This window comes from Acinonyx jubatus, chromosome D1, assembly GCF_027475565.1.
Source record: "Acinonyx jubatus isolate Ajub_Pintada_27869175 chromosome D1, VMU_Ajub_asm_v1.0, whole genome shotgun sequence".
Lineage (NCBI taxonomy): Eukaryota > Metazoa > Chordata > Mammalia > Carnivora > Felidae > Acinonyx > Acinonyx jubatus.
In genome coordinates, this window is record NC_069390.1 from 11,536,987 (window position 1) to 11,550,563 (window position 13,577).

Below are 13,577 nucleotides of genomic sequence, written 5' to 3' on the forward strand. Positions count from 1 at the left end.
AGCTATGCTAGCTTCCCTTTGGTGTACTTAGTATGAAGACTTCCCAAGAGACTTCTTCCATAACTTTATTGGGCATTTAAGCTATGCCTTGAGAAAATATTATCAAAGTCAAGTTACGATATAGTTTTCTGGGCCAGTTAGAAGATGATATATCAAAAAATTTACATAAAAGTTTGTAAAATTGTTATAAACATCAAAAATAACTTTTCTTAAGGGTAAAAGAAGAAATTTAAAAAATTTATCTAGATGGCTATCTGGGACTGAAGGGCTATTTCAGTTTTAATCTGCAGTGATGACCCTTAAGCTCTTATAAAGCTGCACTTATATAATGAATTTTCAAAGGCTTAAAAAAAACTTTCAATGACTGATCTCTGTAGTAATCACAGAATTTCCGTTAAGTTTTCAGTCAAATTTGAAAATATCTCTTTAATTTGAATGAGATTTCAGCAGTGCATTCTCTTCTCTCTTTTCTGATTCTAGAAGCACCAAGCCAATGACTGGGGGAGGAAATATTACAGAGGTCACTTATTTCATCCTTTTGGGATTCTCTGATTTCCCCAGAATCCTAGTAGTGCTCTTTGTTGTATTCCTGCTCATCTACATTATGACTCTGACTTGGAACTTGTGCCTCATCATCTTAATAAGGATGGACTCTCACCTCCACACACCCATGTACTTCTTCCTCAGTAATCTGTCCTTCATGGATATCTGCTATGTGACCTCCACAGCCCCCAAGATGCTCTCCAGCTTTTTCCAAGAGCAGCAAACTATCACCTTTGTGGGTTGCGCCATTCAATACTTTGTTTTTTCAATCATGGGACTGAGTGAGTCTTGTCTCATGACAGCCATGGCTTATGACCGATATGCCGCCATTTGTAATCCTCTTCTCTATTCATCAGTCATGTCACCCACCCTCTGTATTCGGATGGTGCTGGGGTCCTATCTGGCTGGACTCTCTGGTTCTGTATCCCAATTGTGTGCCATACTTCAGCTTCACTTCTGTGGGCCTAATGTCATCAACCACTTCTTCTGTGACATGCCCCAGTTGTTAGTCCTGTCCTGCACTGACACTTTCTTTGTGCAACTCTTGACTGCTATATTAACAGTGATCTTTGGGATAACAAATGCCTTCATCATCATGATATCCTATGGCTATATTGTCATCTCCGTCATGAAGATCACTTCAGCTAAAGGCAGGTCCAAGGCTTTCAACACCTGTGCTTCTCATCTAACAGCAGTTTCCCTCTTTTATATCTCGAGTGTCTTTGTCTATTTGAGTTCCAGCTCTGGCGGTTCCTCCAGTTTTGACAGATTTGCATCAGTATTCTACACTGTGGTTATCCCCATGTTGAATCCCTTGATTTACAGTCTGAGGAACAAGGAAATCAAAGATGCCTTGAGGAGTTTACAGAAGAAGAGATGGTACTGCTGAGGTTCTGTCCAGATTTGTCCTATCAGAAAGCTTTACTCCTAAGAATATGCAAACAAATGGACTATAATATCGCCTTTGTATAAAGAAAGCTTAGTTTGACACAGATTAATATGCCAAATGGACTGATGGTGACTTGACTCCACACAAACACAATGTCTTTAAGTCCTGAAGAGGTTCATACTTTCACTGTACATGGGGAATGTCATCATCATTTATAAATAATCTGCAAGTATTTGTAAAACGTTAAGGTTTAGAAACTCGTTAGTTCCTTTTGCTTTGGAGATTGAGCCCTGCTCAGTGTCAGACCTCTGATTGTAGAGGACTGATATCTGACAGAGGCCCCCAAGAATGTGGAGAACTTGTGTCCCAAATATTTTGGTGTGGCGTAATCCAGACATGATGGTGATTGATGTTTGTTGTGTGTTTCTGCCATAGTGGGAATAAACGGAGAGAGAGGATGTGCCTTTGAACAGAAATAAAGCTATACGATTAGCCTGGTTGTGTCTCCCGGGAAGAGTCTGATATAGCTACTGTTTGTCTAAGGCCTCTTTCAGAACTAATCATCCCATAAATTTGGTCACATCCCAGTCTCTACCAGCTATAATCTTCTGAAGGAAAAGGTGATTTGAATCCTAAAGAGGATTGGAATGAAGGATGTGGTCCCTTCCTTACCATTTCTTAGGAGTCTGATGGTTTAGTTTCTTGCTTCTAGTGTCAGTGGGGATTTCTGATGGGAGATGATGTTCAAAATCCATGTCATAGCCAATATCATTTTTTTATATTGTGGGGCTCAAGCCTCTTTCTCCCATTAAATGTGGAAAATTTACCCTTGTCTGACATAGCCAGTGTTTCGCACTCTCAAATCATTTCTGATATTTCAAGCATCTGTTTATGTTTGGTGTGAGGAGACTTGTGTGAAAATTCATTGTAGGAATAGAGTTACTGAATTATAAATATTGCAGACTAAGAACAAATATGGAAAGCTGATATATATTCTTTTTATTTTCTATGTTAAACATTTTATGTCCTAGAGATTTATGGTGTTGTATGGGGTGATATAATGCATGGAGTAGATGGTTAGAGTTACTCTAATGCTGATATTTTCTAGGAAGCCTCAAGAGCCAGAGAAGAAATAATAGTGGGAGAGGCAGGGTTTTTAACTTTGGCCAGTTTTCTTTGTGTAAAGTAGAACATAAAGCTTTTGGTTCTTGTGATCTGTTTGAAAAGGGAACAAGATGTGTAACAATACTGGCTGCTGATTTGCCAGATTGCTCAGACTTGAACCAACTGATATAAAACATATGTCATTACAATGACATATTAACCTTGGAGAGTCATTGGGTTCTCATTGCTGTTTGGGGGGGGGTCTTAATTCTGATGAGTCACATAATTGTTCTCTTTAATTAAAGATTATAAATGAAGAGGCATTTGAAGCCTTTGCCAAATTTTTCATGAGTTTGCAAATGAATGGGATTGAGAGAAGGGGAATCATTGAATCTCTGGGAGAGAATGTGAGGTCTTACCCCATACCAAGGAAGTAGTGCAGTGTGAATAAAAGATGTGCGCTCCCCTTCCCCACTGTGCAAGCTTAGGTATGTTCTTTGAAGCATTGTTCTTTAAAAGTGTGTAATGATGTATGAGAAGGCTTCCTAAGGAACCATGAGGGCTTCCTTCAGTAGGAGACGCACCTCATAATCATTATGCTGTGCATTAGATTTCCATATTTATTTATCTTTTAGTTGCAAGGTTGTACCCTTTCAAAAAACATCTCTCCTATTTCCTTGCTCTCCAGGTCTTGGTAACCACCATTGGACTCTCTGTTTCAATGGGTTTGGCTTTTTGATCCTGCATATTAGTGCTATCATACAGTTTATGTCCTTGTCTGATTTATGTCACTTGGCATAATGCCATCAGGGTCCATTCATGTTGTCTCAAATGGCAAGATTTCCTTCACTGTTGTAGTTGAGTAATATTCCACTGTGCTGTGTGTCAACACCATGTCTTCTTTATAATTCTTTATCATTCCATATATTGCCTATTATGAATAATGCTGCAATAAACACGGGAGTGGAGATTATCTTTTTGGTATCCTGTTTTTATTTCTGTTGAGTGTATACCCAGAAGTGGGGTTGCTGGATCCTATGGTAGTTCTTTAATCTTTTGAGGAACATCCATACTGTTTTTAATAGTGGCTAAACCAAGTTACCTTTCCACAAACAGTGTACAGGTGTTCCCTTTTCTCTAAATCATCACCACCACTTATGATCTCTTGTTATGATGATAGTCATTTTAACTGGTGTGAGCTGATACTTCATTGTGGTTTGGATATGCATTTCCTTGATGATTAGTGATGTTGGATATTTGTTTAATGTACCTGTTGGCCAATTGGGTGTCTTCTAGGAAAAATATCTATTCGGTTCCTCTACACATTTTTTAATCAGATTGTTTTGTTTTTGAGTTGTATGAGTTCTTTTTATATATTGGATATTAACCCCTATCTGAGATACGTGGTTGGTAAATATTTTTAAGTATATGGTTTACAGATAAGTTGCCTTTTGATTTTGTTAATTGTTCTCTTGCTGTGCAGAGGCTTTTTAATTTGATGTAGCTGCACTTGTTGACTTTTGCTTTTGTTGATTGTGTTTTTGGTGTGAGATCTAAAAAATCGTTTTCAAGACCAGTGTCAAGGACCTTGTTCCCTATCTTTTCTTCTAGGAGTTTTATGGTTTCAGGTCTTATATTCCTATCTTTAATCCATTTAGGGTTAATTTTTGTGAGTGGTAAAAGGTATTGGTCCAGTTTTATTATTACACATTTGATAATCCAGGTTTTACAAAACCATTTATTAAAGAGACTGTTCTTTCCCGACTGAGTATTCTTGGCTCCCTTGTTAAACAGTAGTTGACATGGTAGGTGGGAGTTGATTTCTCAATTCTATTTTATTCTACTGAGCTATGTGTCTATTTTTTTTAATATTTAAAATGTTTATTTATTATTGAGAGACAGAGCATGAACATGGGAGGGGCAGAGAGAGGGAGAGACACAGAATCCGAAGCAGGCTGCAGGCTCTGAGCTGTCAGCACAGAGCCAGATATGGGGCTTGAACTCACAAACTGCAAGATCATGACCTGAGCCGAAGGCCAATGCTTAACCGACTGACCCACCCAGGCTCCCCGCTATGTGTCTATTTTAATGACAGACCCATACTTGTGTTTAGTATAGCTTTGTAGTATAGCTTGGAATCAGGAGTGTGATGCCTCCACTTTTGTTCTTTCTCAAGATTCCTTTGGCTTAGGTCTTTTGAAGTGTCACACAAATTTTAGTATTGTTTTTTCTATTTTGGTAAAAAATGTCATTGTAATTTTGATGGAGATTTTCTTCAATCTATTGATGACTTTGGGTAGTATGGACATTTGAAGAATATTAATTTCCGTTCATGAACATGGGATATGTTTCCATTTTTTTGGTGTGTTCTCTAATTTCTTCAATGTATTTTAGTTTTAATAGTACAGATCTTTTACTTCCTTGGTTAAATTTATTCCTAAGCATTTTATTGTTTTTAATGTTACTGTGAATGGTATAATATTTTTTACTTCTTTTTCAGGTGTTTCATTGTTAGTGTATAGAAATGCAACTGCTTTCTGTATGTTGATTCTAAGTACTGCAAGTTTACTGAATTTCTTGATTAGTTCCAATAGATTTTTGGTTGAGTCTTTAGGACTTTCTAGATATAAGAATATATCATCTGCAATAATGACAGTTTTCTTTCTTCCTTTCTGATTTAGATGCCTTTTACCTCTTTATCTTGCCTAATTATTCTAACTAGGGCTTCCACTACTATGTTGCATAAGCATGGTGAGAATGGACACTCTTGTCTTGCTCTTGATCTTGGAAATGATTTTAACCTTCCATTGTTGACTGATGTTAAGTGTGGATGTCTCATTTCTGGCTTTATTATGTTTAGGTCAGTTCCTTCTATACCCAAAGTGTTGACTATTTAAAAAAGGATGTTGTATTTTTTCAAACGCTTTTTCTCCATCTTTGAGATGATATGCTTTTTATCTTATATTAACGTGGTGCATCATATTTGTGGCTTTGTGTATGTTGAACTGTCCTTGTAGGGACAATATTCATTTAGTCATGGTAGATGATCCCTTAATGATTTTGACTTGCTGATATTTTATTATGAATTTTTGCGTCTGTATTCATCAGGGACATTGGTATATAATTTTCATGTAGTGTTCTTATCACTCTTTGGTATCAGCATAATGTTGGGATCATAAAATGAGGTTAAGGGTTAAGGTTATAGGATTATTCCTCCTTCTCTTTTTTTTTTAAATAATTTCATAGAATTTCTGTAATTTTTTTATGTTTATTTTTTATTTTTGACACAGAGAGAGAGAGAGAGAGAGAGACAGAGCATGAGCAGGGGAGGGGCAGAGAGAGAGGGAGACACTGAAGCTGAAACAGGCTCCAGGCTCTGAGCTGTCAGCACAGAGCCCAACGCGGGGCTCGAACTCACAGACTGCGAGATCATGACCTGAGCCGAAGTCACTCAACCGACTGAGCCACCAAGGCACCCCTCGTCTCTTTTTTTTTTAGTCTAGGTAAAGATTTATCACTTTGTTTATTCTTTAAAAACCCCAGCTTTAGTTTCATTGATATTTTTCTATTGCTTTTCTGATCTTTATCCCATTTATTTCTACTATTTGTTATTTCCTTTATTCTGCTAACACTGGCTATATTTGTACTTCTTTTTCTACTTCTATGAGGTCAAAAGTTAGGTTATTTATTTGAAATTTTTTAATTCCTTGATATATGCAATTTTCACTGTAAACTTCCCCTTAGAGCTGCTTTTGTAGCATCACTTAGGTTTTCCTGTGTTGTGTTGACATTTTCATTTGTTTTTGAGGTATTTTTTGATTACTATTTTGATTTCCTCTTTGACCCATTAGTTGTTCAGGAATGTGTTTAGTGTTCACATGCTTTCATTTTTCCAGCTTTCCTCTTGTTGATTTCTAGTTTCATAACAATGCATATGGGAAAGATACTTGGCATGATTTCAGTCTTGAATTTGTGAAGACTTGGTTTGTGTCCTATCATATGATTTATCCTGAAGAATTTTCAGTGTGTGGTTAAGAAGAATGTGTATTCTGGTGCGATTGGATAGAATGTTCTATAAATGTTTGTTCAAGACATCTGGCTTACTGTTTCGTTTTGTCCAACATTTCCATGTTGATTTTCTGCTTTCATGATCTATCTATTGCTGATAGTGGGGTATTGAAGTCTTTTACTCTTATTGTATTGCTGTTTATCTCTCCCTTCAGATCTGTTCATTTTTGCTTATATCTATTAGAACTCTGATATTGGGTGCATATATTCATGTTCTTAATGAATTGACCCCTTTATCATTATTTAGTGACCTTCTTTGTCTCTTATTTCCATTTTTGGCATGTAGTCTATTTTGTCTGATATGAGTATAGCTGCCCTGCTTTCCTTCTTTCTTTCTTTGTTTCTTTGTTTCTTTCTTTATTTTAATATATGAAATTTATTGTCAAATTGGTTTCCATACAACACCCAGTGCTCATCCCAAAAGATGCCCTCTTCAATACCCATCACCTCCCCTCCCCTCCCTCCCACCCCCCATCAACCCTCAGTTTGTTCTCAGTTTGTTTTTTTTTTAACATTTATTTATTTTTGAGACAGAGAGAGACAGACCATGAATGGGGGAGGGTCAGAGAGAGAGGGAGACACAGAATCTGAAACAGGCTCCAGGTTCCGGGCTGTCAGCACAGAGCCCGATGCGGGGCTCGAACTCACGGACCGTGAGATCATGACCCGACCGGAGGTTGGCCGCTTAACCGACTGAGCCACCCAGGTGCCCCTGTTCTCAGTTTTTAAGAGTGTCTTATGCTTTGGCTCTTTCCCACTCTAACCTCTTTTTTTTTTTTCCTTCCCCTCCCCCATGGGTTTCTGTTAAGTTTCTCAGGATCCACATAAGAGTGAAAACATATGGTATCTGTCTTTCTCTGTATGGCTTATTTCACTTAGCATCACACTCTCCAGTTCCATCCACATTGCTACAAAGGGCCATATTTCATTCTTTCTCATTGCCACGTAGTACTCCATTGTGTATATAAACCACAATTTCTTTATCCATTCATCAGTTGATGGACATTTAGACTCTTTCCATAATTTGGCTATTGTTGAGAGTGCTGCTATAAACATTGGGGTACAAGTGCCCCTATGCATCAGTGCTCTTGTATCCTTTGGGTAAATTCCTAGCAGTGCTACTGCTGGGTCATAGGGTAGGTCTATTTTTAATTTTTTGAGGAACCTCCACACTGTTTTCCAGAGCAGCTGCACCAGTTTGCATTCCCACCAACAGTGCAAGAGGGTTCCCGTTTGTCCACATCCTCTCCAGCATCTGTAGTCTCCTGATTTGTTCATTTTGGCCACTCTGACTGGCGTGAGGTGACATCTGAGTGTGGTTTTGATTTGTATTTCCCTGATAAGGAGCAACATTGAGCATTTTTTCATGTGCCTGTTGGCCATCCGGATGTCTTCTTTAGAGAAGTGTCTATTCATGTTTTCTGCCCATTTCTTCACTGGGTTATTTGTTTCTCGGGTGTGGAGTTTGGTGAGCTCTTTATAGATTTTGGATAGTAGCCCTTTGTGCGATATGTCATTTGCAAATATCTTTTCCCATTCTGTTGGTTGCCTTTTAGTTTTGTTGGTTGTTTCCTTTGCTGTACAGAAGCTTTTTATCTTCATGAGGTCCCAGTAATTCATTTTTGCTTTTAATTCCCTTGCCTTTGGGGATGTGTCAAGTAAGAAATTGCTACGGCTGAGGTCAGAGAGGTCTTTTCCTGCTTTCTCCTCTAGGGTTTTGATGGTTTCCTGTCTCACATTCAGGTCCTTTATCCATTTTGAGTTTATTTTTGTGGATGGTGTGAGAAAGTGGTCTAGTTTCAACCTTCTGCATGTTGCTGTCCAGTTCTCCCAGCACCATTTGTTAAAGAGACTGTCTTTTTTCCATTGGATGTTCTTTCCTGCTTTGTCAAAGATGAGTTGGCCATACGTTTGTGGGTCTAGTTGTGGGGTTTCTATTCTGTTCCATTGGTCTATGTGTCTGTTTTTGTGCCAATACCATGCTGTCTTGATGATAACAGCTTTGTAGTAGAGGCTAAAGTCTGGGATTGTGATGCCTCCTGCTTTGGTCTTCTTCTTCAAAATTACTTTGGCTATTCGGGGCCTTTTGTGGTTCCATATGAATTTTAGGATGGCTTGTTCTAGTTTCGAGAAGAATGCTGGTGCAATTTTGATTGGGATTGCATTGAATGTGTAGATAGCTTTGGGTAGTATCGACATTTTGACAATATTTATTCTTCCAATCCATGAGCATGGAATGTCTTTCCATTTCTTTAAATCTTTTTCAATTACCTTCATAAGTTTTCTATAGTTTTCAGCATACAGATCTTTTAAATCTTTGGTTATATTTATTCCTAGGTATTTTATGCTTCTTGGTGCAATTGTGAATGGGATCAGTTTCTTTATTTGTCTTTCTGTTGCTTCATTGTTAGTGTATAAGAATGCAACTGATTTCTGTACATTGATTTTGTATCCTGCAACTTTGCTGAATTCATGTATCAGTTCTAGCAGACTTTTGGTGGAGTCTATCGGATTTTCCATGTATAGTATCATGTCATCTGCAAAAAGTGAAAGCTTGACTTCATCTTTGCGAATTTTGATGCCTTTGATTTCCTTTTGTTGTCTGATTGCTGATGCTAGAACTTCCAACACTATGTTAAACAACAGCGGTGAGAGTGGGCATCCCTGTCGTGTTCCTGATCTCAGGGAAAAAGCTCTCAGTTTTTCCCCATTGAGGATGATGTTAGCTGTGGGCTTTTCATAAATGGCTTTTATGATGTTTAAGTATGTTCCTTCTATCCCTACTTTCTCGAGGGTTTTTATTAAGAAAGGATGCTGAATTTTGTCAAATGCTTTTTCTGCATCGATTGACAGGATCATATGGTTCTTATCTTTTCTTTTATTAATGTGATGTATCACGTTGATTGATTTGCCAATGTTGAACCAGCCCTGCATCCCAGGGATGAATCCCACTTGATCATGGTGAATAATTCTTTTTATATGCCGTTGAATTCGATTTGCTAGTATCTTATTGAGAATTTTTGCATCCATATTCATCAGGGATATTGGCCTGTAGTTCTCTTTTTTTACTGAGTGTCTGTCTGGTTTAGGAATCAAAGTAATACTGGCTTCATAGAATGAGTCTACAAGTTTTCCTTCCTTTTCTATTTTTTGGAATAGCTTGAGAAGGATAGGTATTATCTCTGCTTTAAATGTCTGGTAGAATTCCCCAGGGAAACCATCTGGTCCTGGACTCTTATTTGTTGGGAGATTTTTGATAACCAATTCAATTTCTTCGCTGGTTATGGGTCTATTCAAGCTTTCTATTTCCTCCAGTTTGAGTTTTGGAAGTGTGTGGGTGTTTAAGAATTTGTCCATTGCTTCCAGGTTGTCCAGTTTGTTGGCATATAGTTTTTCAGAGTATTCCCTGATAATTGCTTGTATCTCTGAGGGATTGGTTGTAATAATTCCATTTTCATTCACGATTTTATCTATTTGGGTCATCTCCCTTTTCTTTTTGAGAAGCCTGGCTAGAGGTTTGTCAATTTTGTTTATTTTTTCAAAGAACCAACTCTTGGTTTCGTTGATCTGCTCTACAGTTTTTTTAGATTCTATATTGTTTATTTCTGCTCTGATCTTTATTATTTCTCTTCTTCTGCTGGGTTTAGGCTGTCTTTGCTGTTCTGCTTCTATTTCCTTCAGGTGTGCTATTAGATTTTGTATTTGGGATTTTTCTTGTTTCTTGAGATAGGCCTGGATTGCAATGTATTTTCCTCTCAGGTCTGCCTTTGCTGCATCCCAAAGCATTTGGATTGTTGTATTTTAATTTTCGTTTGTTTCCATATATTTTTTTCTTCTCTAATTGCCTGGTTGACCCATTCATTCTTTATTAGGGTGTTCTTTAGCCTCCATGCTTTTGGAGGTTTTCCTGTGGTTGATTTCAAGCTTCATAACATTGTGGTCCGAAAGTATGCATGGTATGATCTCAGTTCTTGTATACTTATGAAGGGCTGTTTTGTGACCCAGTATGTGATCTATCTTGGAGAACGTTCCATGTACACTCGAGAAGAAAGTATATTCTGTTGCTTTGGGATGCAGAGTTCTAAATATATCTGTCAAGTCCATCTGATCCAATGTATCATTCAGGGCCCTTGTTTCTTTATTGACCATGTGTCTAGATGATCTATCCATTGTTGTAAGTGGGATATTAAAGTCCCCTGCAATTACCACATTCTTGTCAATAAGGTTGCTTATGTTTGTAATTGTTTTATATATTTGGGGGCTCCCATTTTCGGTGGATGGACACTTATAATTGTTAGCTCTTCCTGATGGTAGACCCTGTAATTATTATATAATGCCCTTCTTCATCTCTTGTTACAGCCTTTAAAGTCTAGTTTGTCTGATATAAGTATGGCTACTCCAGCTTTCTTTTGGCTTCCAGTAGCATGATAAATAGTTCTGCATCCCCTCACTTTCAATCTGAAAGTGTCCTCAGGTCTAAAATGAGTCTCTTGTAGACAGCAAATAGATGTTTTTTTTATCCATTCTGGTACCCTGTGTCTTTTGGTTGGAGCATTTAATCCATTTACATTCAGTGTTATCATGGAAAGATACGGGTTTAGAGTCATCGTGATGTCTGTAGGTTTCATGCTTGTAGCAATGTCTCTGGTACTTTGTCTCACAGGATCCCTCTTAGGATCTCTTGTAGGGCTGGTTTAGTGGTGATGAATTCCTTCAGTTTTTGTTTGTTTAGGAAGACCTTTATCTGTCCTTCTATTCTAAATGACAGATTTGCTGGATAGAGGATTCTCGCCTGCATATTTTTTCTGTTCATCACATTGAAGGTTTCCTGCCATTCCTTCTTGGCCTGCCAAGTTTCAGTAGAGAGATCCGTCATGGGTCTCCCTTTATATGTTAGAGCACGTTTATACCTAGCTGCTTTCAGAATTTTCTCTTTATCCTTGTATTTTGCCAGTTTCACTATGATATGTCGTGCAGAAGATCGATTCAAGTTACATCTGCAGGAAGTTCTCTGTGCCTCTTGGATTTCAATGCCTTTTTCCTTCCCCAGTTCAGGGAAGTTCTCAGCTATTATTTCTTCAAGTATACCTTCAGCACCTTTCCCTCTCTCTTCCTCCTCTGGAATACCAATTATGCGTACATTATTTCTCTTTAGTGCATCACTTAGTTCTCTAATTTTCCCCTCATACTCCTGGATTTTTTTATCTCTTTTTTCTCAGCTTCTTCTTTTTCCATAATTTTATCTTCTAGTTCGCCTATTCTCTCCTCTACAGTGCAGAGCCTGATGCTCTGAAGATCAAGGGTTGAAAGGTCCCAGTTTTTGAGACTGCAGGTCTGTTTTGGTGGGGCGCTCCACGTTTTTAATTTATGTGATATGTTCTTGTGTAGGAACTGTCTCTTAAATCTTTTAACTTTGAATTTGAAGCCTTTAGAAAGACATCTGTCCTCAACTAATCACTCTCTACCATGCCCTCCTGATTCTGTCACATCCTCACTCACCAAACCTAGACCCTGAGGTCGTTGTGTCTTACAAGCTTTGAGAATCATAACATCTCAAATAGGACATGTTCTACAAACAGTAAGAGTTATATACATATACATTTCTATTCATGCATGTGGACATATATTTATGCATGTGTTTGTATATATGTGTAAAAATGTATCATTACATTTAAATTCACTGAGATGTTGTGAGGTCAGTGTAATTGTTATTCCCCCTTTATCGTTTGAGAGGTTATGTAAAGCTCTACAATTACATAGCTTGAATGAGGAAGATTCAAGATTCAAATGACCCTGTGACCAAGTCAAAAGCCTGTGCTTTTAGCGATCTTATCATTGGCCTCTGTAGATGTGCTAGCAATATTAATAAGGACCAGATAATGCTGGAGAGATTACAGTGGAGTACTAATCTTGTTAATTGAATTATAACACTTTGTAGTTTATAGAGAGGTTATTTCACTGTCTTCTGTTTTTTTTAACCTCCAGTGACAGGACAGAGATAGTAAATAAGATGAATTTAAAAGTTACTGAATCAGGGCATCACTTAACTTTTTTGTTTGGCTGATCTTTTTAAAGAAAGCAGTTGATGTTATTCCATAGATATCACTAAGCTCGCCATTGATGGAAATTTTGATACTAAAATCCCAGCCTCAGCTCACTGCTTTAGGAGTAATGTTCAAATCATCTATTTCGGTGCTCAAATAACTCATAGTAGGTAGAGCACCCCGTGGATTTTGCATGAATTATACTTCTTACTAAAAAAAAAAAAATACTCGCAACATAGAAGCTTACCTCGCTGGCGGAAAAGAAGAGACAGGCAATCCTGAATAGTGAGTCTGAAATCAGACTTTTTGCTATGAAATAATGCATATATCCTGTTGGAGATGTTCTCTATCAGGTACTAGTGAAAATTCCAAGACTTCTAAGACAGGTAAAATTAGAGGAAAGATCCCAACATGGAGTCACAAACATGATCCAAGTCCTAAACCCACCCTTAGTTCTGACTACGCTTTTGGAGCAGCCGCTTGTTTTCTCCCTATTTGTAAAATAAAGGATAAAATCACCTCTCCTACATAATTCACAGAATTGTATCGTGATGAGCAAAGGAGGGAAGCTCTAGAAAACACCTTGCTGAGGGGTTCTCACCTGGAACTCAATCAATATCATTTCCATGCGGAGATGTTTTCCCTGGCCATGATCGCAGGCTGGAAACAAATTCTCAGGTCCAAGGTCAGGGAGGAAGGTCTGCATGTACCAGCAACGATAGCAGTCAGCTGAATAAATGATGGCCAGAGCGGCGTGGCACATGGCCTGGTCCCTCTGAAATGATGCCATGTTGAGTCCTACTGGGATTTCAGGGGCTATCTCATGGAATCAGGAGGGAGGGAGATAGACACGGAGTTCTCCATGCATGTCCCCCAGGAGGACGTCTGTAGCTCTCATCCATCTTCTCAGGGAGAAGCAGTTAAACAGC

General features: G+C 38.1%; 1 protein-coding gene across 1 annotated transcript; it reads left to right on the forward strand.

Moving 5' to 3' along the window:
* The first annotated feature begins 223 nt into the window (after nt 1-223).
* Nucleotides 224-1,770, forward strand: LOC106977908 (olfactory receptor 5AN1-like). The gene has a single exon (XM_015075482.2). The coding sequence runs from the start codon at nt 494-496 to the stop codon at nt 1,430-1,432; it is 939 nt and encodes a 312-aa protein (XP_014930968.1). The 5' UTR covers nt 224-493; the 3' UTR covers nt 1,433-1,770.
* The last annotated feature ends 11,807 nt before the right edge of the window (nt 1,771-13,577 follow it).

Coding starts and splice junctions, on each gene's coding strand:
- LOC106977908 (XM_015075482.2), top strand. CDS start 494: ATGACTGGGGGAGGAAATATTACAGAGGTCACTTATTTCATCCTTTTG.